We start from the raw sequence: 22,110 nt of genomic DNA, 5'->3' as shown, positions 1-22,110 counted from the left end.
GCCTCTCAAAATGAATAATTACACAGGGTCATCCTGAACCAGGTACTGCAAGTCATTTTGACAGGTGAAGCTTAATATTACACAAAAGTCAAATATAAATATTAGGGGTGGCAAGATTAACGTGTTAACTAATGCTATTCATTAATTAATCATTAACGCGTTAAAATAATTCAACGTAATGAAATGCAGTCAGACCACCAGGAGCCCCGCCCGGGTTTGATCCGCGAGCAGGAGGTTTTTAATGCTGTACAGAGTAGACCGATTGGAGTGTGGCTCTTTCACGTACAGATTCAGGTGCGCGCGCACACATCCACGCACACACAAACCAGATGCACGAACAACCAAGAGACGCGTCACGCGCACATATTCTTTTGAACGCGGAGCTTTGTCATACAATGCACAATCCAGATGCACGAACAACCAAGAGACGCGTCACGCGCACATATTTTTTTGAACGCGGAGCTTTGTCATACAATGCATCATGACGCATGCGCCTCTTGGTGGTTCGTGGATCTGGTTTGTGCGTGCGTGAAACAAAAACACGCGGTGTAGCGAAGGCTTTACGGTTACTTAACCGTGACATTTTAAAGCGTGGTTAATAGTGAAACCGGTTAATCGCTGCATCCCTACTCTAAAGTCAATACAGCCTTAACACTAGCATATAGTATTAATTAGCATATAACACCAACTCAACAGTCAGAACTTTGTTTTTAGCATTTTAACAACATTGTAATTTGTGTAATTTAATGTTGGGGTGTACATCTCGACTGTGACGTCACAGTCGGTGCTATGTTGAGATTGGCCTGTTTTTCCAGCTGTCTTTTGCATGCACAATGTTTACATAAAAATAAAGAAACAAACACGTTTGAGGCTCACAAAATGTCATTACCATGTACAGAACTCTTATTATTCATCTATGCCTAGGTAAATACAGTTGTTTATTTTTTATGGCACCTTTAAGATAAAAAAATAGAAGTATTCAGTATATAAAATATGAATACTTAATAAATATATTTTATTTAAGAAATATTTACATATATATATATATATATAGAGAGATAGAGATAGAGATAGAGATAGAGATAGAGATAGAGATAGAGATAGAGATAGAGATAGATATATAGATATATATATATACACACACACACACACACACACACACACACACACACACACACACGATTTAAACAAAATCTTTTATTCTGCAAACGATTAGTCGCGATTAATCGTTATGCAACACTAGTTTGGACCATTATTACATGCCTTTTAAATGCAAGATTGCTTGCTGGGTTGCTATTGCTCATTCCAGCATGGTTAGGGATTTACACAAACCCTTACTCCAAGTGTTAACATTTAGCTTGTTAACTCATCCTGCAGTGTTTGTGCTACATAGATTATGCTTACTAAGGCGAGCTCTGCTGTTTCTCATGGCTTTTGCCAAAGAAAAACGATAAAACCCAAGTCATATGGACATATTAGAATGTCATAAAGATGGTGCTAGACTGTTTTGACTTGTGTCTGTAAGAAACACTCTCGCAACGGCAAACGGCCTAGCTGCATAGCAACATGCACCAACCCATGACTACAACACCCTCACACTGTGGCTGTTTGCACGGGTTGAACTTGGTAGCACTCACAGTAGGTCTGATTCGATATTAATTGCGATCTTGTGTGTAAAAAACTTATATACACTATTTTTCTGCTGGATTCACATTGAATTGCATGCATTGCAAACCGTGTTTGTCTATAAAACGCATTATTTACTCCCATAAATGCATGTGCACATTACCTCAAGATCAGGTCTCGCTTGAGAGCCTGTGCAAAAGATTGGAAGTCAGGTGAGGTTAAGTGGTTTTTAAAATCATTTAAAAGCATGTACAATTTCTACATTACAACATTCCTCAACATGTTTTGCAAACAATTACAATCCGTTTCCCTTTTCACACGTTTGTGTTTTTGCATTTAGAAGTGTCTTGTTGCCAGTAGTGGAGGAAGAGGAGGCCATGCCAGAGGCGGCTGGGGGGAAGTCACCAGGTAAAGGGAAATATAACCAAAAGAGTTCCCTGTTGACAACATAACAACAAAGACTCATATGAATTTTTCCTTGTGCAGACAAAAACAAATCAGAGAAAACTGAAACTGTGGTCCCACCTGCATCAAACTCTACGGCTGACCCATCGAAAGATCCTTCTGACAAAGCAAAGGACGTGACCCTTAATCCAGCAGTGAATGGGGATGATCTTTCAAAAGCCCCTGCTGTGCAAGACTCTAAAGTAAACCTCCTGGCGCTGAAGAACAAGCTGAAGAAGGTAAGAAATTGGCATTATGGAAATATTTTGGGAGAAGATGCCATGTCCTGACGTGTTATGCTGTAATTAAACAACATTTAAATGAGAGTTATTGTTAATGTTAGTCATCAACTTCTAAAAAGTAGATGACAGGCAGAGGAATGCAGTCCTACCTGCTTTGCTAGATTATGATCACATGGGTTTTTTTGCTATAAGAAGAATCTGTCTTGATCAAAACTTGTCATGCTAGTTTTCATAAAGAACTTTTACATCAAGTAAGCTGAATGTTGCATTGGAAAAACTAACATATAATGAATTTGCTTGCAGGAAATGACCCCTAGTATGGAAGCTGTTGAGAACCAAAAACTACAAGATGGCAGTGAGACTGCAATTGCCACAGAAAAGGGTAAATACTTTTATCTTTTATGCTACGTTTTATGCTAAACACTAATACTGCTTTTAATGCTAGATCTGTTTACTTGTTAAGTCTCAGGCGATGCATCTGTTGTGTCTGAGAACGGCAGCGATTCTGACAGGAACAGGTTATAATGCTTTCTGTACTGATTTGATATTCATAAATGTTTATACAATTCAAACATGTCTTTGCATGACTCACTTGACATATTAATCTGAGCTGTGCGTTTTATCTACAGCTTGTCGCCCAATGAGAAGGAGATTGAGGTAAGGTTTTTTTGTTTCCAATTTCACAGCTCTGTTTAACCATATTAACAGAGATGGTTTGCGTCTTGAAGTGACATTTGTTTGTTGTTATGTTTTCCTCTAACAGGCAGAGTTTCACCGGCTATCTCTGGGCTTCAAATGCGACATGTTCACCCTGGAGAAAAGACTCCGTCTAGAAGAACGATCGAGAGATCTAGCCGAGGAAAATGTCCGCAAGGAGGTGACCAGTTGTCAAGGCCTACTTCAGGTCTGTGTTAGTTCACATGCCATCTTCAGGCTTTTTATTAGAAAATATATATTTAGGGTGTAACAGGTTAAAGGGCACATTATGCAAACTTCACTTGTTTGGACATAAATGTGTGCGTTGGCAGTGTGTGAACACAATAACCATACAACAAAAAAATCCACCCACTCCTTTTTTTTCCCTCATTTTACCAAAGCAGTCTCATTAGACATGCTGCTTTGATTCTTTTGTTAATGTGATGTCACACACGTAGTTTTTGTTTGACGCTGCCTTATGCAATGTTGTCGTCAGCGTTTGCCACAGATGTGAAAACAACAAAATGGAAATGAAGGACATGTATTTTTTACATACACAACACTGAGCTCGCTGCGTGCCACGGGTAACTTCCTTGAGTTTACCGGTATTTTGACACTGATGTGTGAATGATATCTTACTGGTAAAAAGACTGAACGTCACTGCGTGTGTGTACAGCACTGGTAAATTCATGGTAATTTACCGGGATTACTGTGTGAATGAGGCAATTGTCTTAGACTGTATTCACAGGAATCAGATCAATTTTTAACCAAAAGCACTCACTGTCTGTTGGTAAGGGAGTGAGGAGATGTAGCTCATTTGCATTTAAAGGTACACGCATGAAAACATCACTTTTTTGCTCGCACCCAAATAGGGGCACTTTGGAAATTTTCACAAATTCAAGCTGAAGTTGCATTGAAAAACAGAAACATTGTTTGCCAAGCGTATTTAAAATGAAGATGTACTTTGATCTGATGTTCGTATTTAAACATATTTGAATTCTGTATAGCATTGGTTCTTAACTAATTCTCCTTTAGGACCCAAAATTCAACATATAAAGGCATAATTGTTTATAATGCAAAAGAAATAATGTCTTAAAATTAAGAGCATTGACCTTTTTTATATAATAGCCTGCATAGTTACTACAATATTCAAAGTGAACCCTTGTTTAACATATAGTCTGTCATGTTTCCTTCTTCCTTGTTTAGTTTTGTTTGTGGATACTTTGCCCAGGTTTTCCCCTGCATTTTTTGGTTGTGTCCTTATCGATGGCCAACCTTCTGATCTCTCTGATGAAGCTAATACAGAAGTGACTTAAACTGCAATTTATCTACAGGCCGCTAGAGGCCGGCCCCAAAAGGGAGTCAATTTCCATAGACCTCCATGTTAAAGGGACACTCCCCCCTTTTTTTTTTACATTTTCCAGCTCCCCTAGAGTTACACAATTGATTCTTACCGTTTTGGAATCCATTCAGTCGATCTCTGGGCCTGGCGCTTCCACTTTTACCATATCTTAGCATAATCCATTGAATCTGAATAGACCATTAGCAAAGAGTTTCGATATTTTGCCTATTTAAAACTTGACTCTTCTGAAGTTACATCGTGTATCAAGACCGACAGAAAATTAAAAGATGTGATTTTCTAGGCTGATATGGCTAGGAACTATAATCTCATTATGGCGTAATAATCTGACTAAAATAATAAAGACTTTGCTGCCGTAACATGGCTACAGGAGGCGCAATGATATTACGCAGCGCCTGAAAATAGTCCCCTGCTATTGAAAGATACCAAGGGGACTATTTTCGGCTGCTGCGTAATATCATTGTGCCTCCTGCAGCCATGGTCAGAATGAAAGTATAGTTCCTAGACATATCCGTCTAGAAGATCGCAATTTTTAATTTCCGTCGGTCTTAGTACTCGATGTAACTAAAGAAGAGTCAAGTTTCAAATAGGAAAAATATTGAAACTCTTTGGTTTTTTTAGGTGCAATGCTAATGGTCTAATCAGATTCAATGGATTATGCTAAGCTATGCTAAAAGTGGTAGCGCCAGACCCGGAGATCAGCTGACTGGATTCCAAAACAGTAAGAATCAAATGTTTAACTCTAGGGGAGCTGGAAAATGAGCATATTTTCAAAAAAAGTGGAGTGTCCCTTTAAAATGCTCAACTTTACAGCAGAAAAATTTTTACCGTCTGGTACAAATTATTTTTGGTCTATATAGCTAATTTTGCCCTTCATGCCAACTGTGAGGGGGTGAATTTTTTTTTTATAACTTATCCATTTAAATTATATTAAGTCTTAAAGTTCTCCATAATTAATGGCGTGTCCACTTGAGTGACGGGTGAACTAACATTGCTGTCACTGGAGTCAAGCTAGGTGGGCGTGGTTTCAGCAATCAGCCTCCTTAGCTCCACCCACGCCCCACCTCTTTATCCATTTTCGGTTTTTCAAGAGTGATGCACGCCCAATATTGGCTTCAAAAAGCGGTGACGTCATGGACACTACGTCCATATTTTTACAGTATATGATTCCCTACAGTTAAGAATCACTCCTATGTTGGCGCCCATAGCCCCATGGTTAGTGCGTCGACGTATACAGCGACCCGAGTGTGATTCCCGTCTCTGCGGTCCTTTGCCGATCCCGTTCCCCTATCTCCACCCAACACTTTCCTGTCTACTCTCTACTACAATACTATCCAAATAAAGGCATAAAAGGCCCTAACAAATATATCACTGTGTTGTACAGGCCCTCATCCCACGGTGTGAGGAGGACACCCAGTCCATGGAGATCATCCAGCGTTTGCAGAAGAACCTGGAGGTCCTCATCCAGTCCATGACCAGAGTTTCTAGCCGTTCAGAGATGCTTGGGGCCATTCATCAGGTTAGTGCGTTGCCCAGTCTTATTCAGTAGCCTATGAAGGACTTAAACTTGCTTGTTTACATAAAAGTTTGTCTTTTGTAGGAGAGCAGGGTGGGTAAGGCTGTGGAGGTGATGATTCAGCACGTGGAGAACTTGAGGAGGATGTACACCAAGGAGCATACAGAGCTGTTGGAGCTTAGGGAAAATCTCTCACCGAACGACAGATCCTTTGGGTCCCACGCCGAGAGGGGTAATGCTGGTACGAACACATAGTAGTACAGAATACGCTGAAGTTTGCTTTAATCATGTTTTTTCTTGCAGAAGCTTTTGCAAACAAGAAACCTTCAACCGCACAACTTTTTAAAGTAAGTTGAGCCAGCAGCATTCGATGGATAATAAATAAATAATATTGCTAAGATTTTTTTCTGTTCTTTGCTAAGGTTACAACCCGACGCATTAGTATAGCTACCATTCCCCGCAGCGGAGCAGGACACGGCCATTCTGACATGGTGAGGAATCACGGAAAGCTAAAAAAAAGTGAAAAATTGTGAAATATTTGATAAATCTCTCCATTATTTATTATTTATTTATTTATTTTTTAACAACAGAACAAAGATATAGCAGAGACAGAGAGTGACAGGCTTTCCCGTCGTTCACCATGGTAAGTAGTAACAAATGAAAAGAGAGACCATCAACATCTTTTTTGTCCCCCTGTGTCTAATAAAAGTGTCAAAACAAGAGCTACAATGATACAACATCTCAGGACACTTTTATCCAAAACAAAGCATTCATAAGTATGATGAATACCATCTAACTTAACACTGTGCAAGTCTTAAAAATGTAAGAACCGGTATCATGGTGTTGTGTCGACCGCTTTACAGGATGGCATCAGCCAAGAGGCCACCACTAAAGCGCTTCATTAGTTCTGGTACTTGGGGTGACACTGATGAGCCCACTTTGATGAATAGGTAAGGTCACCAATAAAGAACAGTACCCGTGTACAATTCGCCTTTCCCATCATCACCAATTCTGGTTCCATAATGTGAATTTGCCGCCAAATGACCATTGCATGCAAAGCAATGGCGGTCAAATGATGGACAGTCGGTGCTTCAGCTTTGTACACTTTGCACAGGTATGGATGCGACACAGACTCCCTATCAGAGGAGGAGCAGATAAAGGAACCAGAGGAGAACCGGAGGAGTAGCATAACAGAAATAGGCTTAAAAATCGCCTCCTTGATATTGCCAGCGAAGACGTTAGTGTACCTGCCGCCTCCATTTATCTCTACTTACTGTACTTTACTTTCTTCTGAGTAATGCTGGTACAAATCGAGGGTTTCTTGACTTTGATTAATACGAAAAACTTAAGGGAAGCATGCTTATAAAATGCTTACACTAACCGCTGTCATTTTCACATTCCTATGAATGCATTTCTGTGACATTCCCGCCTCGAACGTCTCTAAATGAAATTCATCTGTTTTATCGTCTTTACTGTATGTGCTAACCTTGCTACAAATCTTATTTTGACTTTGTCGACTGGAGACCAGCTTTCTAATGGCAATAAGACCTTAAACACACTCTAGACAAGTATGCAAATGCGTCTAGCTATGCAAACTCTGTGTTGCATTTAGATATGAATTGGAGCACAATTCCTAACGCAACACAAGTGTAATGCATTTTCCAAAATATAATCGATTTACGGGTACCCTAATAAAAACAAATGTGGTTCAATGTTCAGTAATGCAAAAATTGTGTTTGTGTAGGATGGGGACCATGTGCTTATGCATTTTTTAAATCTTCACATCATCATATGCATATTTTCCTAAGTGTGTTTCTGGCCTAAGAATATAAACCTACATGCATACATGTACTTTACTTTCATGATGTATGTGTTTTCATTTTTGGCTTTTCTTCAGCAGGTATTTCTAGATGACTAACAATCAGTTTACTCTCTTCTTCCTGTTGCAATAGCTATTTTTATTTTCTTCTATATAAATTTCTCTCCTTCTCTATCCCAGCCCCACTCCCAGCCCTACAGAACGAGCTCCGCCCAGTTTTACGGAGGTAAAACCTGCAGCGTCCAGAGGCACCAGGGGTGTTTGGATTTGGGTGGCTTTGTTTGTAGTGCTGGCTTTTCTCCTGGCCCTGTTGGCGAGCCTGATGCTACAGCCTGCCGTGGATGCAGCTCCTGTGGGTACCGGGGACTCCTGGATGACCATCCAGCAGCTTCTGTGGCCCTACGCAGGGCTGAGGCACAACGGGCAGCCTCCTGTATGATGCTGGTGAGGAAGTGAAGTCTTGATTGGCATGGAAGACACTTTTGGAAAGGAACAGAAATTTCTCAGATTTTGAGCACCACCTTGTGATCATTCGAGTAAAACTCTTTGTGAACATTTCTTCAAAGAGAAGTGGCGATGTCAAGAGGGATGTGCTGGACGGGATGGACAGCTTGGAGCTTCGTAGAGATGCTGTGTACACATACTGTCGTGTCGGCTATATAGGCACTTTTTTTAAAGACTTCCTTTATTTTTTTCTAATGCATCAGTGTATTTTTATGGGCGTTTGAAGAAGTATTGAGATGCCATTTTAAAAAATATTTTTTATTAAGTTATTTTAGTTTTACTGTTGTAGATATTTGTTTGGTTTTTTGAAATTATTAATTGTTATAAACACTTTTATCCTGATGAAGCTATTGGTTTGAAGAAATCATATGCTTTTGTATGTTTCAAAGTGAGGGGAAAACTTTGCACAATAAAAGAAACTGATCTTACTGTTTTTACTGTTTAGTATTTACTACATAAAAACAAATTATTAGGGCTTCAAAGTTCATGCATTTAAACCTCACGTTTAAGCCTACCACAAAACAAAAATGTTATATTTTGCTAGAATTTTTTATTATTATTTTTAAGCCCCTGTCTAGACCCTAACATTGTTCTTGATGGTTCTTATTCAATTTTCTTTACTGTAATAGTACATATCATTCTCTTTGCAAAATGTATGCATTTTTTTTTCATTGCAGTAATGAGAATTGCAGGAAAATGCCTCTTAAAATATCTGCAATAACTTTTATAACCATTTCTCATCGAATTTAATATCGATTACACTTGCTTTACATTTGAATTAGGGAGGCTTAACGATTAATCGCGATTAATCGTTAGCAGAATAAAAGTTTTTGTTTACATCATATATGTGTGTGAACTGTGTATAATAACTTTGTATAAATAAATGTACACACATGAATGTATATGTTTTAGAAATATTTACATGTGTATATACATTTGTATATTTATGTATAATTTATATTATATATAAATACTTAATATATACATTTTTTTTCTTAAAATTATACATGAATGTGTTCATATTTATATATATATACATATTTATTATACACAGTTTACACACATATGTGATGTAAACAAAAACTTTTATTCTGCTAACGATTAATCGTGATTAATTGTTTAGCATCCCTAATTTGAATGATTATTTAATACATATAATTTCATGTCAACTGGTCATGTAGGTTCAAAAGTATTTATTCGGATCAGTCAAAATAGGAGGCAAATATTTATTTAATCCTAAATACTTCATAACTTTTTGATCAATTTTATTTCAGCTACACTGTAAAAATTCCTTGTTGCACTTAAATTAAGTTAAATCAGCATGAATATTCAACTTTCTTAACTAGTTTAAGGATTTAAACGAATTCAGCTTTATTTTTTAAATGTATAGCACTCTTCACTAGTCAAGCAAGTTGAAATTAATTGTAAAAATTTAATTCAAGTGCAACAAGGATTTTTTTTAACTACAGTACCCGCCGATAACATGACAATGCAGAACAGTCGTAGATGCTTTGTATCTGTATGCATTTGTATGTCTCTGGATGTGTGTGCTGTCTCTCTTCAGGAGAATGTAAGCACACGTGTGGCGCACAGAAGCCTTTGCACGGTGTCAATGAAAAGATACTGAGATTGTGAGACTTTCTCTTGGCCTTCGCTGCTTATGTCCGGTCTGAGCATGTGCAGAAAGGTGGAATGGAACTCTGTGCCATCGGCCAACTCGGGAGAAAAACTTTCATCGTGCTCCTTCATCTTCAAACGCTGACTCCTCTGAGCACCCAGCAGGTACAGAGACCACGCATCATCTGCCACAGGCTCTGCCTTTAACTGTTCACATGCCTGCGAAAGAAATGGGTTATAATTTAAAGGTACTGCCTGCTTACAACAAACATGGTCTATAGATACAGTTCTGTACAAAAGTTTTAGGCCTTCACAAAAGTTCACCAGCTTTGTTGTTTTAGCAAAGTTTTAATGTCCATCCATATTTATTTTTCACTCTTTTATTAAGATACAAACAGAAAATACAGGAAATATGTACATAAATGAAAAACAAAACAATTGTCAGAGCTAAATGTCTTCTTCAGGCATCAGTCAGTATTTAGTGTGACCTCTCTTGGCACGAAACGCATCTTGAGCTTTTTTGAGGAGAATTAAGTCCTGAAGTCATTCGATTAGAATTAGGATTTAATTTCATTTAGGTTTAAGAGATCCTGCACCTGCCTGCTATTGCTCAAAGGAAAGGGGAGTTTATCCTAAATACTTGACACTTCAGCTTATACTTTTATACTGTTTTACTGCATACACATTTCCTGTATTTTTTGGTTTCATTCTAATAAAGAACCTGAGAAATAATTATATATGATCACTGTAACATTGCAAAAACAAATCTAATTCTGGCATGGTTGCCTAAGACTTTTGCACAGTACTGTATGTTTGGGAGGTTAATTTACTCGGATCAAACAATTTTGAGGAAGAATGTCTTCTGGTGTCAAATAATGAGTCAAAGTAATATTTACAGTGTGCTTTATGCATAAAAACAGGTAGAGAATATTTGTGCTATATACACAGTGTACATGAAACATACTGCAAATATTGTTAGCAAAAAGTAAAACATACCACAGTTTTTTGGAATTCAATATAATACACTGTCATGCAAGTGTTAATGTTAATCAAATAAATTTCTGTCTGCCTATATGGGTGCACATTGTACCTGAAGAACAAGATGCGCTTGTCCACATTGTGAGTTCCAGCGGCTCCACGAAAAAGCCATTGTTGAGGACATAAGCGCCATTTGTTCATACACTGTGTGCTCTATTAATGGGTCCTAAAAATGTAAAATACCACATTGTAACACTCTGTAAAACTTAGTTGTGAGCGTGAACAAAGCTCCAACATTACCTTTGGGTTGATGCTGACATAATTGTCTGAATACTCGTTTACAAATATATTGATCCCGGCTTTTTTCATGGCTTTCTGCATTGCAGAGGGTCCCATCCATTTGCCAAGCAGGTAATCCAGTTCCTTTGCATCCTCCATGTGCAGCATACACTTGTCACCCTAAAAGACATTTTTGTTACATTTCGGGGCAGTTTCCCAGACAGGGCTTATCCTAATGCACAATTGAGCTGGCTTAATTTAAAGGAAAACACCGTTTTTCAATATTTTACTATGTTCTTACCTTAACTTAGACGAATTAATAAATACCCATCTTTTTCAATGCATGCACTTAATCTTTGTACAGCGCGTTGTGTATGTGTTAGCATTTAGCCTAGCCCCATTAATTCCTTAGGATTCAAACAGGGATTGATAAGCCACCAAACACTTCCATGTTTTCCCTATTTAAAGACTGTTACATGAGTAGTTACACGAGTAAGTATTGTGGCATAAAATAAAACGTGGCGATTTTTTTTTTAAGCAGATAAAATTGAGAACTATATTGTATGGCGGAAGAGCACTTAGTTTGCAGCACTTTGACTTCGGGCGCAGTAATATATTTACAAAAGTTTGAGCGAGAGGGGGAGTGGCCAGGAGTGATGATGTTACTGTGCGCCGAGGTCGAAGTGCTGCAATCGAAGTGCTCTTCTGCCGTACAATATAGTTCTAATTTTCTATCTGCTTAAAAAATCGCCACGTTTTATTTTATACCACCATACTTACTCGTTTAACTACTCATGTAACAGTCTTTAAATAGGGAAAACATGGAAGTCTTTGGTGGCTTCTATTCATCCCTGTTTGGATCCTAAGGAATGAATGGGGCTAGGCTAAATGCTAACACATTCACGACAAGCTGTACAAAGATTAAGTGTACGCATTGAAAAATATAGGTATGTATTAATTTGTCTAACTTGAGGTAAGAACATAGTAAAATATTGAAAAATTGTGGTGTTTTCCTTTAACAAATCAGTGCCATTGTTTTTCTCAAAATGCACATCAATAAAGTTATTTCTAAGGGATATTTTCCAGGTGACTTAAGGTAGCCAATAGTTGGATTAAATGCATGTGTCATACCCAAAATGGGACATTATGCACACTGGGCTGTGATGGGTCAGCACTGGTTTCGGTTAGTTTTAGTCCTAATCCACATCAGCTATATATGACTAAAAGGGATTGTGTTGGTCTTAATGCATAAAAAAACAAATCTTTCATCTCTTGCCTTGATAGTGATGCTGATTCCAATAAGAGCTCCGGTAATTGTGAGCAGTGCCGAGTCTTGACCCAACGGCCTAAGTTCCCATGACTGGAAAGGCATGTTAGCATGGGAATCCTGCAGCAACGTGAAGGCATAAAACGCATTCATCTGAAATGAGATTTTGCGGGTCTGTGCGTCATAAAAAACCTCAGAGATGCAGTCTGTCCTCCAGTTTTGACCTGCAGTAAACCAGTGACAAGTGAAAAAGGGTTTTTAAGTGCATAAATCAGTTTATAATATGGAAAAGCTGTTTTTTAATATATTTTGTTTACCATCAGAGTCCCAGCGTGCCACTTGGGGCTCCTCTAGGAACATTATGGAGTCAGGAACAGCTACAGTGACCCCTACAGGCAGAGAGGCAACGGCACCATTTTCATCAGGCCTAATCGAGGCAGAACTACACTGTTCTGTTGGGTAAGGGAAGATCTGGAGACCTGTGTCTAACAACTGTGAAGAAGCACAAAATTATAATGAATGAACATTATCTTTTAAAGCATATTGTAGATTACATCTGATGATGCACCTGTCTCATTTCCCAGCCGTTCACTGTATTAGATTGTGGCGGTAAATGAAAAACATCAAAGTAGAAGACTCCCCCCAGTGGTGTGTATTGCTGCAGGTCCACTATATGCATTTCGCCGTTGTCAATCACAGGGTCATGTAGTGATGGGAGGGAGCCATTTTGGTCTAGAGAATATTTAAGACATAAGCCATTAGTGGTTGTGAATTACAGTAATTTTACTATGGTAAGGTGCAATGTAAGACCTTGCCATTTCTTGACAAAAATGCAGTATAATCTACATAACTATATTATAAGTGGTGTATAAAGACCTTGCATAATGAACTGTTATGTGTTTATTACCTTAGAATAAGTTGTTTTTTCTACATACAGTACAGTGGTATGAAAAAGTCTTGGCCCCTTCGTGATTTTGTCACACTTTAATGTTTAAATCATATCTTTTTTTAAATATTAATCAAAGATAAAACGAGTAAACACAGCATGCCGTTTTTAAATGAAGATTTTTATTATGAAGGGAAAACTAAATCCAGGACTACATGGGACTGTGTGAAAAAGTGCTTGCCCCCTAAACCTAATAACTGGTTGGGCCAATCAAGCGTTTGCAATAACTTGCAATGAGTCTGGTACAGGGCTGTGAAGGAACTTTGGCCCTCTCATCTTTGCAAAATTGTTGTAATTTAGCCACATTGGAGTGTTTTTGAGCATGAGACACCTTTTTAAGGTCATGCTACAGTATCTTAATAGGATTGAGGTCAGGACTTTGACTCGGCCACTACAACGTCTTCATTTTGTTTTTCTTCAGCCATTCAGAGGTGGACTTGCTGGTGTGTTTTGGATCATTGTCCTGCTGCAGAACCCAAGTTCGTTTCAGCTTGACGTCAAGAACAGATGGTCGGACAATGGGTCTCATTCACTAAGCATGCCTAGCACAAATTTGTACGTAAGATGTACATACGAATGTTTTCACAAACAAATCGTGATTCAACAAAAACTTTCGTATCAAAGTCTCACGAAATTTCGTTATATAGTCACATATTTTTTTTTTACTTTTTTCGTGATATTATCACGAATTTCCGCGTTTTTTCGTGATCGTATAACGAATTCCTGTTTTCGTGTGATTATCACGTATTGGTTACTCAACTGTTTTGTCCTATTTTCTTACTATTGTCGCTTCGGTTTAGGGTTAGATTTACATAAAATGACATCTCTACCCAAACCCAACTCTAACCCTAACGCCAGGCGACATATAAAAAAATAAATCAGAAAAAATAGTATAAACCAATGTATAAAGTGACATTATAATGCAAGCACCAAATCTAACCCTAAACCGAAGCGACAATGGTTTAAAAATAGGAAAAAGCAGTTGAGTAACCAATACGTGATAATCACACAAAAACAGGAATTCGTTATACGATCACGAAAAAACGCGGAAATTTGTAATATCACAAAAAAAGAATAAAAAAAATGTGACTATCACAAAACTTTGTGAGACTGGGTAGATATTATTATACATATGTAATTTATTATTATTATTATTATTATTATTATTATTATTATTATTATAAAACCTCCCAAATAAAAGTGCAAAGCAAAACGGAACTTTACCGATAATAAATATGATCATGGATTTCTTTTCGAGCTCTTTTGCTTCTATGACAAACTGCTCTAAAATTCTCTGTGGACCAGCGCTGCGGAAAGCCCTTATATCAAGGGCGTAGGTTTGATTCTGGCATTGGTGGGGACATAAATAAAATGGTCGCATTGCAAAAACTGTTTATCACCGTTTACTTGACATAAACAACAGACAACTCAGTATGCACTTTACTCAGTGACATCTGAGTCGCCACCCCCGGTGCCATCCCAAATTTATTGTACTATAATATACAATTTGTTATGTCCTAGAGCCTAATAAACAGTAACTGTTTAAGTCTTTGTCAAAAAAAAGAAAATCACATTGTAACATATATGTAGGTATGTATATCATGCTGTTTCCTGAACAACGTTTATTAACATTTCTGTAGTTCACATTAAATCTTCTTTTCATTAACAGACAGTTAATCAGTGTGAAAAAAATAGTTTAAGTTTAAAATGCAACCTTACATTATGTCTACATCTGTGCAAGTAATAACCACAGTGCAGTAATGTAAAGTATTCAGCAATTATGACATGAATTCATGTTTTTACCATGTTGGGGTTATTTTCTTTCATGGATTAGGGACCCCCTAAATAACCTTGCCACCCCATTTATAAAAGGTTGACACAAGTTTGCAACTCCTCGCAGGTTAACATGAGATTGTCGTGTATTGGTGAAAACACTGTCCCTGAATCATTATGTGACACAACTTTTTTTGTGCATGAAACAGTTACAGTGGGTATAATATTACTTTCTTCCTCACTTACCTGTAGCCCGAATAATCACGCGCGTCTTGTTGAGTGAACTTTGGCGCGTTGCACAAAGTGAAACCATCCTATCACACGTAGCGAGTAAGCCCATCATAAAGTGATGTGAAATAGAGAGGCGGGACTCAAGAAATGCTAATCCAATCATTTTAGCAATGTGAGTTAGAGAGGCGGGACTAAAGAAATGCAAAGCCAATCATATTAGCGATGTGAGTTACGGAGGCGGGCATTGCAGAGAACGAAAGCTGTTAACCGTTTGTGTACCACATAGAGCGTTATTTTTACTGAACGGGATTGCAAACGATTTCTAATCTCATTTAAATGATTCCTGAAAAAATATATAATAAGCAAAAAATAGAAAACACAAGAATAAGACGGACATCAGTGGTTATATATAAATACAGATTAATTGTTTGGTCGAAATTATTGCTAGGGACAATTCAGTCTTCCCTGAATATTGGTAGGGACATGTCCCTAGCGTCCCACCCTAAATCTACGCCCATGCCTTATATGGAGCTGGTTTGGGCATGTGTTATGCAAATTATCAACGTTGTGCACATGTCTGCTCATGTAAAACACTCCAAACTCACTAACGTAAGAACAAGTATAAGAACAAATTTATGTGCGTACGCACGTGTTGTGAATCACATGCCGTGTTCATTACTTTCTATGAGGCTGTTTACACTTGGCATTAACATGCGTTTTCGTCGATCGGATCACAAGTGGACGACGGTAATGCCAGGTGTAAACGGTGTTCTAAACGTTTTGAACGCGTCCACTTTCGACCACTTTCAACCACATCCAGAGGTAGTAGAAACCACTTTCGATCGGATCGCTTTGGAGTTGCGGAACGCAATGTGGTTGAATGTGTTCGAACAGCCACACGCGACCGCCTTCTCTCCGCCCATTTATCTAATCTGAGGTATTAAACACAAGTTTTACGTATTTTTTGACTTCTGGCGTGAACATACGGTGAACAGCGCTATTTTAGCCTTTCATTGATAAAACTACTGCGGGTGTTCTCCGTAGTTTAGTTTTGAAAGCGTGAAAGTTGCGCTTTTTCCTATTTCATCAATTGCGCCAAAAATTCAGAGAAAGCTCCAACATATACACGTACAAAACTCTGTGCAGCATGTATACTTGCTAAACAAGCAGCGGACTCCGACATAATATTAGTTTGCATCCATATAAACTCATAATTACTCCCGCTCGCGTTTGAATGACAGCAGAGAGACTCGCCCATCGTCTCACGGACCGTCCCCTCACAGTATTCAGGACAGAAGCGGTCGAAAGTGGACAAAAGAGACGGATTTAAATACCAGGTGTAAATGCAATGTTACTCTCTCGTCCACTTGTGATCCGATCGATAAAAACACATCTTAATACCAAGTGTAAACAGCCCCTATGCATGCCCTTTTCAGCTCCAATACAGGGATGGCAAACATCAAACTCCAATTTATTAAAGTTTAATTACAAAAGAAATAAACTGAAGATCTAAATTAACAAAAATATAAAATCCTACCAGATCCAACTGCTGTGATGGGTTCCTCTGCCGGAGTCTCCATCTGACCTTCTTCTCCTACCAGCTTTATGGAAGAGCTTTTCCTTCCCTCCTTAAGTGACTTGACACTCGTAGCACTCTTGACACACACACATATACAGCGATATTAACACACATCCTACTACAAAAAAGCACTTGATCATGACCGAAGGTTTAGCCATCATCACCTTGCTGTCTGATCTGACCGATCTCCGTTCCTCCTCCACCTGCTCTGTGCTTGCTCCTTCATCTCCCTCCATGTTGTCCTCATTCTGTTCTGCTGTAGAGCTTTCAGTCGAGGCCGAAGGAGTGCAGGCGTCCCCCATCATAGACTGCTTCTTTTTCTCAATCTGTTTTCTCTCACTGCGTTGGGACAGGTGGTCATAGCGTGTGTGAAGGATCTGGACAACAATGTCACTCACTGCCAGTGGCTTGGGCAGCTCAAAGCCCAGACCCACCTCCTGAAACTGGAAACTTTTAAACCTGTACACAAAACACAAAATAGAAATGTCATTTTTGGTTAACATATTCAATTTGAACAAAATGATTAAAAGAAAATGGCGGTAAACACACAGACGAACCTTGGGTTTTTGTTGAGGTTTGCCCATAGACAAAGAGTGACGTTTGTACCCTGGACTACAGTCTGCATGTTTCCGGTCTCAATGTCGGAATTGGATTTTGCACACTGGATAGATAAAAACCACATATTACCGAAACCATTTTAGTGTATCTGATCTGTGATTAAATGCAAATGAGCTACATCATGAGTTTTGTGACTTTCTCACCTTTAGTATCTCCTCTGTGGCCTTATTGAGTTTACAATGGATGAGATTCTGTGAAGTCAGAAGTGTTTCTCGATACTGCTCAGCAGCGCAGGGCTCTGGACCATCGCTCAAAAGAAAATCCAGTTCATCCGTCAGCTGTCCAGTGAAAAACATTACTATATTTCTAGAAAATGTAAGTGTTGCTTATCTATGTACATTTTGAGAATACGATGCCAGTGTGTTGTGTGCGTTGCTTTCTTGTCCCCCCCCGAGTTAAAATATCCCAGCCCCAACTCCACATTTTTGCCCCATGTTACATCTCAGGGCCATTTTTCAATGTATAGGCCATAAGACTTAGATTTTACTATAGGCCAAAACCGAAGTCTGGTTGCTAAAATAGTAATAAAGTAATAGAGCACCTCTCCCATACAAGCTGCAAAAGTTGATGTACTGTAACAGCCATATTTGTACTAAATAATACTTAAAGGGTACCTTGGCTATGAAGTCTATGCTTTAATACTTTTAAGTTTTAATAATTTGCATTCTACTACTAAAATCAGTTGCTAAAAACACAAAATATTTTCAGTACCTAAAAAAACCCCAACATGTAATACTTGTTTTATCCTGTGGAGGCTGCCATTATGTTATGGATACCATTCATCCCACCACCAGGTGGCACCAACTGGACATTCGAGTCTCACACACTCCTTCTACTTTCACTTCCTGTTCTTTGTGTATAAAACCATGCCATCTAATCAGGACCTGTCCCAAATGGCTCACTCCGGACTTGTGGTCCTCCTCATAGTCCACACTTTGATGACATCATGTAGTGCAGACTTTAGGGACCCTTAATGCGAGTCCACGTGGGTGCACTGGAGTCGTATTTTGGGACTCGAGTGTCCTGCCGGAAATAAGAAGAGAAGTTGCCCATCAGTGTAAACTGCTCCCATCTGTCATCTGATTGCTGTTTCGCAAGGACTTCTGGGTTGGTAAAGTGCCGAAGCCTGCGCAGTGCGTACTTCACCGAAGACCGCATCCAGGGGGCAAAGGGGGCGCTGATGAGCACACTTCGGAGAGTAAAAATGACAGATGGGACACCCTATGGACTCGTAGACGAAGTGAGCGCGCGCAATTTAAGGCCACGAGACCAAAAGTCCACATGAAGTGCGTCATTTGGGACAGAGCCTCATTCACATTGCGAAGTATTGTAGAAGCAGAGTGAGTGTCCTATGTCCGGTTGGTTGAGAGGGCACCACCTGGTGGTAGGACGAATTGTCTCCTACCATTTATTACACGCGCATAGTGCATTCTGGGTTGAGGATGTGTAATGGTTGTGAAATATTACTACAGTTTACTATCTTAAATACTAAGATGACATCTAGTTTTTTTCCCTAGAAAAATTATGATTCAATTTCACATTTATATGGCCAATCCCAGTGCTAATCTATTAAACCATACAGCAATGTGTTTTTAGTCGGCATACACTTTACTAACTCTACTAAGCACCAGCAATAATAATCACTACATAATAAATCCAGAGTGGTGGTCTCACCTGAAGGGCCAGGTCGCAGTTCTCCAATATCTGCTGAATTTGGGTTTCTGAGTCCTCTTGCCATAAACTGATAAAGGAGTTGATTTCTGACTGCACAGATGGATCTGGAGTGCCATCACAGCGCATATATCGAGCCCACTATAAAGGCCAAATCATCCAGAAACACTCAAACTGACCCTTAATAAATCCTTGCAGGTCTCTGATATTAATACAGTATACACTTGAATATCTCCTAAATATAGGTGGTGGCATTTTAGACTTTTTCTTAAAGAATTGTACCTTTGCTTTCTCCTTGCAGTCAGATTCCCACGATATAACTGCAGCATGATTCTCGTCTAAAATATGCCGTAGTTCGTTTAATTCGTCTTCTCTGCGCTCCTTGTCCTATGGCAGACAATGAGAAATGAATCAATCATACGCAGAGTTGTCACAAACTCAATACAATACTTGAGTTGCCCTTACGATTAAATCAGCTTCTTTTTTTGCCCACCAATCAAGTGACTTGTCATAAATGAAAAAATAAATAAATCACTAAAATAAATAAATGAATAAAATACTTGCGTGTATCGCAATATCACCGGCTGATAATAGGACGATCTCAAAATGGGGCATATCGCACAACACTATCTGGGGCACCATTAACTTACATAGTAGTAAAAAACACATTATATTTTCGTTACTTTAAAAAAAAACAACACGTAATACTCGTTTTATCCTGTGGAGACTGCCATTATGTTATGGATACCATTCATCCCACCACCAGGTGGCACCAACTGGTCCTTCTACTTTCACTTCCTGTTCTTTGTGTATAAAACCATGCCATCTACTCAGGCCCTGTCCCAAATGGCACACTCCACATTTTGATGACATCATGTAGTGCAGACTTTAGGGACCCTTGATGCGGGTCCACGTGGGTGCACTGGAGTCGTATTTTGGGACTCGAGTGTCAGACCGGAAATAAGAAGTTGTTGCCCATCAGTGTAACTCCTCCCATCCGTCATCTGATTGCTCTTTCGCAAGGACTTCTGGGTTGGTAAAGTGCGCGAAGGGTGCAAAGGCTGATGAGCACAAATTCGGGGAGTAAAAATGACTAATGGGACTCCCTACGGACTCGTAGAGCATCCGCAATTTAAGGCCACGAGACGGAAAGTCCACATGAAGTGCGCCGTTTTGGGACAGGGCCTCATTCACATATTGTTTCAACACTATCTGGGGCACCATTAACCTGCATAGTAGTAAAAAAAAATACCATGGAAGTGGATGGTGCCCCAGATCTGTTATTGGTTATTAACATTTTTGCAACATTTGTGTTCAGCAGAACAAAGGAATTTATACAGGTTTGAAACAACTTGAGAGTGAGTAAATGATGATAGAATTATTTTTTGGTGTAAACTATCCCTTTAATTCAAGCAGACCTTTAACTCAAGTAGTTGTTGTTTTTCTTGCTCAATTCGCTCTCTCTCCAGCCTTTCATTTTCCTCACGTTCCGCAATGAGACGAGCTTCTTCTACATGGGACAAAACACGGGTTTAAAGAACTTATACACACAGATACAGTTTTTGTTTCTGATTGTTCATAACACATAGGACAAACATGAATCTCATTGTGTGAGTTCACGTTACTTAAAGGGATAGTTCACCTAAAAATATTTTTTATCATCAATTACCCACCCTTATTTTGTTATAAACCTGTATTATCCTGTTCAATACAAAATAAGATATTTTAATAAATAACAGTAAGCACACAGTTGACGGCACCCATACTATGAAAGTTAGTGGGTAACGTAAACTGTATGCGTACCATCATATTTATCAAAATATCATCTTTTGTGTTTAACAGATTAAAGAAACTCATACAGGTTTAAACAACATCAGGAGTGAGTAAATGATAACAGAATTTTCATTTTTGGCTGAACTATCCCTTTAAAGCTATAAATGTGATTGGATAGGGAATGACGGATATATGGATGAGTCATAACTCGCTAAATGTGACGCTTCAGTATGAGATAAAGTATAAGTGCATCTCCAACAATGAATGAATAACAGATCTTCTCCATGTCCTCGTGCAGGTTTACCTTCCTCTCTCAGTTTCTGCTCATCCGCTTCTCGCTGCAGTCTCTCTTTTTCTGCCTTGCTGATGCCCCCTGCTTTCTTTGCAGACTGTATTGGTTTAATACAAACCATTTCAATTTAATTTACAAGTTGATCATGTGTTATTTGCTACAAACTTCTTGACTAATGTCAAACATCATACCTTTCTTTCCTTGGGTGGCTATTAACAGAAGTTAGAAACAGTGAGATAAATATGTCTGATGCTAAAAACATAATACAAGTAGTGTTGTATACTTCAGTATTTACTCAATTAAACTGTAGTAAGTCTGTAATAACTACGATCTTTTAATGCATACTAGTATTAACTTCTGTATGGTGAATTGATCAAATGTTGTTAATGGGGTAATATAGTTTAACATTTACTACGGTAGGCAAACGCGCTGTGTTTAGGAATTGTTCTACAGTTTACTATAGTAAATACAAAGCATACCACAGTATTCTTTCAAGTTAAATGTAATTTTGGTTCGGTAATCGCTGAGATTTATTTAAGTGTTATATTTTCTCCTTTTTCCCCTCAGAAACATTGCTTTAGCTCGACTTACCATGTTCACGAGCTCTCAGGTAAGATCTAGGCGTCCTGTCACCAAGGCAACCGCGCACGCGAGAGCAAACAGTTACAAGGCAAAAAATGTTTATTAGAAAACTTGAACACTAAAAAAAATTAAATGCATACCAAAAAAAAGGATTTTAGCTGAATGTTGTTGGTTTTGAATAAATAAAGCTTATCTGAAAGCAAAGCATACTGGCCGTTCCTCCCGAAGGCTGCAGCATTTGCAGGCTGCATACGTCGTCACTGTTTTTCAGGATATTAACAATTATAAAGTTGACTC

General features: G+C 38.7%; 2 protein-coding genes across 6 annotated transcripts in view; one reads left to right on the top strand and one right to left on the bottom strand.

Annotated features, from left to right (window-relative positions):
* lrmp (lymphoid-restricted membrane protein) overlaps positions 1-8,635 on the top strand; it is a 35,149-nt gene extending 26,514 nt beyond the window's left edge. Inside the window, exons 24-37 of one of the 4 annotated variants that reach the window (XM_065268464.2) lie at positions 1,967-2,034; positions 2,113-2,309; positions 2,616-2,694; positions 2,776-2,830; positions 2,942-2,969; positions 3,076-3,216; positions 5,753-5,887; positions 5,969-6,116; positions 6,191-6,231; positions 6,307-6,375; positions 6,475-6,527; positions 6,748-6,834; positions 6,999-7,121; positions 7,884-8,635. In XM_065268464.2, coding sequence (XP_065124536.1) covers positions 1,967-2,034; positions 2,113-2,309; positions 2,616-2,694; positions 2,776-2,830; positions 2,942-2,969; positions 3,076-3,216; positions 5,753-5,887; positions 5,969-6,116; positions 6,191-6,231; positions 6,307-6,375; positions 6,475-6,527; positions 6,748-6,834; positions 6,999-7,121; positions 7,884-8,142 — 1,483 coding nt within the window. In that variant the 3' untranslated portion in view covers positions 8,143-8,635. Of the gene's footprint in view, positions 1-1,966; positions 2,035-2,112; positions 2,310-2,615; positions 2,695-2,775; positions 2,831-2,941; positions 2,970-3,075; positions 3,217-5,752; positions 5,888-5,968; positions 6,117-6,187; positions 6,232-6,306; positions 6,376-6,474; positions 6,528-6,747; positions 6,835-6,998; positions 7,122-7,883 lie in introns of all 4 variants that reach the window. The other 3 variants (XM_065268463.2, XM_073814723.1, XM_073814724.1) reach the window with 3 other exon arrangements.
* Positions 8,636-9,675: 1,040 nt separating this feature from the next.
* On the bottom strand, positions 9,676-21,858 carry dnai7 (dynein axonemal intermediate chain 7). 2 transcript variants are annotated; one of them, XM_065268620.2, is made up of 16 exons: positions 21,823-21,852; positions 21,423-21,440; positions 21,244-21,328; positions 20,585-20,676; positions 19,449-19,553; positions 19,170-19,307; positions 17,639-17,773; positions 17,435-17,538; positions 17,042-17,336; positions 16,836-16,953; positions 12,917-13,080; positions 12,666-12,840; positions 12,358-12,572; positions 11,103-11,261; positions 10,915-11,028; positions 9,676-10,043 (listed from the first exon to the last, which is right to left on the bottom strand). In XM_065268620.2, exons 1-16 carry the CDS (start codon positions 21,823-21,825, stop codon positions 9,768-9,770), a joined length of 2,196 nt encoding a protein of 731 aa, XP_065124692.1. In that variant the 5' UTR covers positions 21,826-21,852; the 3' UTR covers positions 9,676-9,767. The 2 variants fall into 2 exon arrangements, with proteins under 2 accessions (XP_065124692.1, XP_073672236.1); XM_073816135.1 differs by lacking the exon at positions 21,423-21,440 and having other exon boundaries at positions 21,823-21,858.
* Positions 21,859-22,110: the final 252 nt, after the last annotated feature.

The sequence above is a fragment of the Paramisgurnus dabryanus genome, chromosome 1 (assembly GCF_030506205.2).
Source record: "Paramisgurnus dabryanus chromosome 1, PD_genome_1.1, whole genome shotgun sequence".
NCBI classification, from domain to species: Eukaryota; Metazoa; Chordata; class Actinopteri; order Cypriniformes; family Cobitidae; genus Paramisgurnus; species Paramisgurnus dabryanus.
This window is presented reverse-complemented; position numbering and strand designations above follow the sequence as displayed.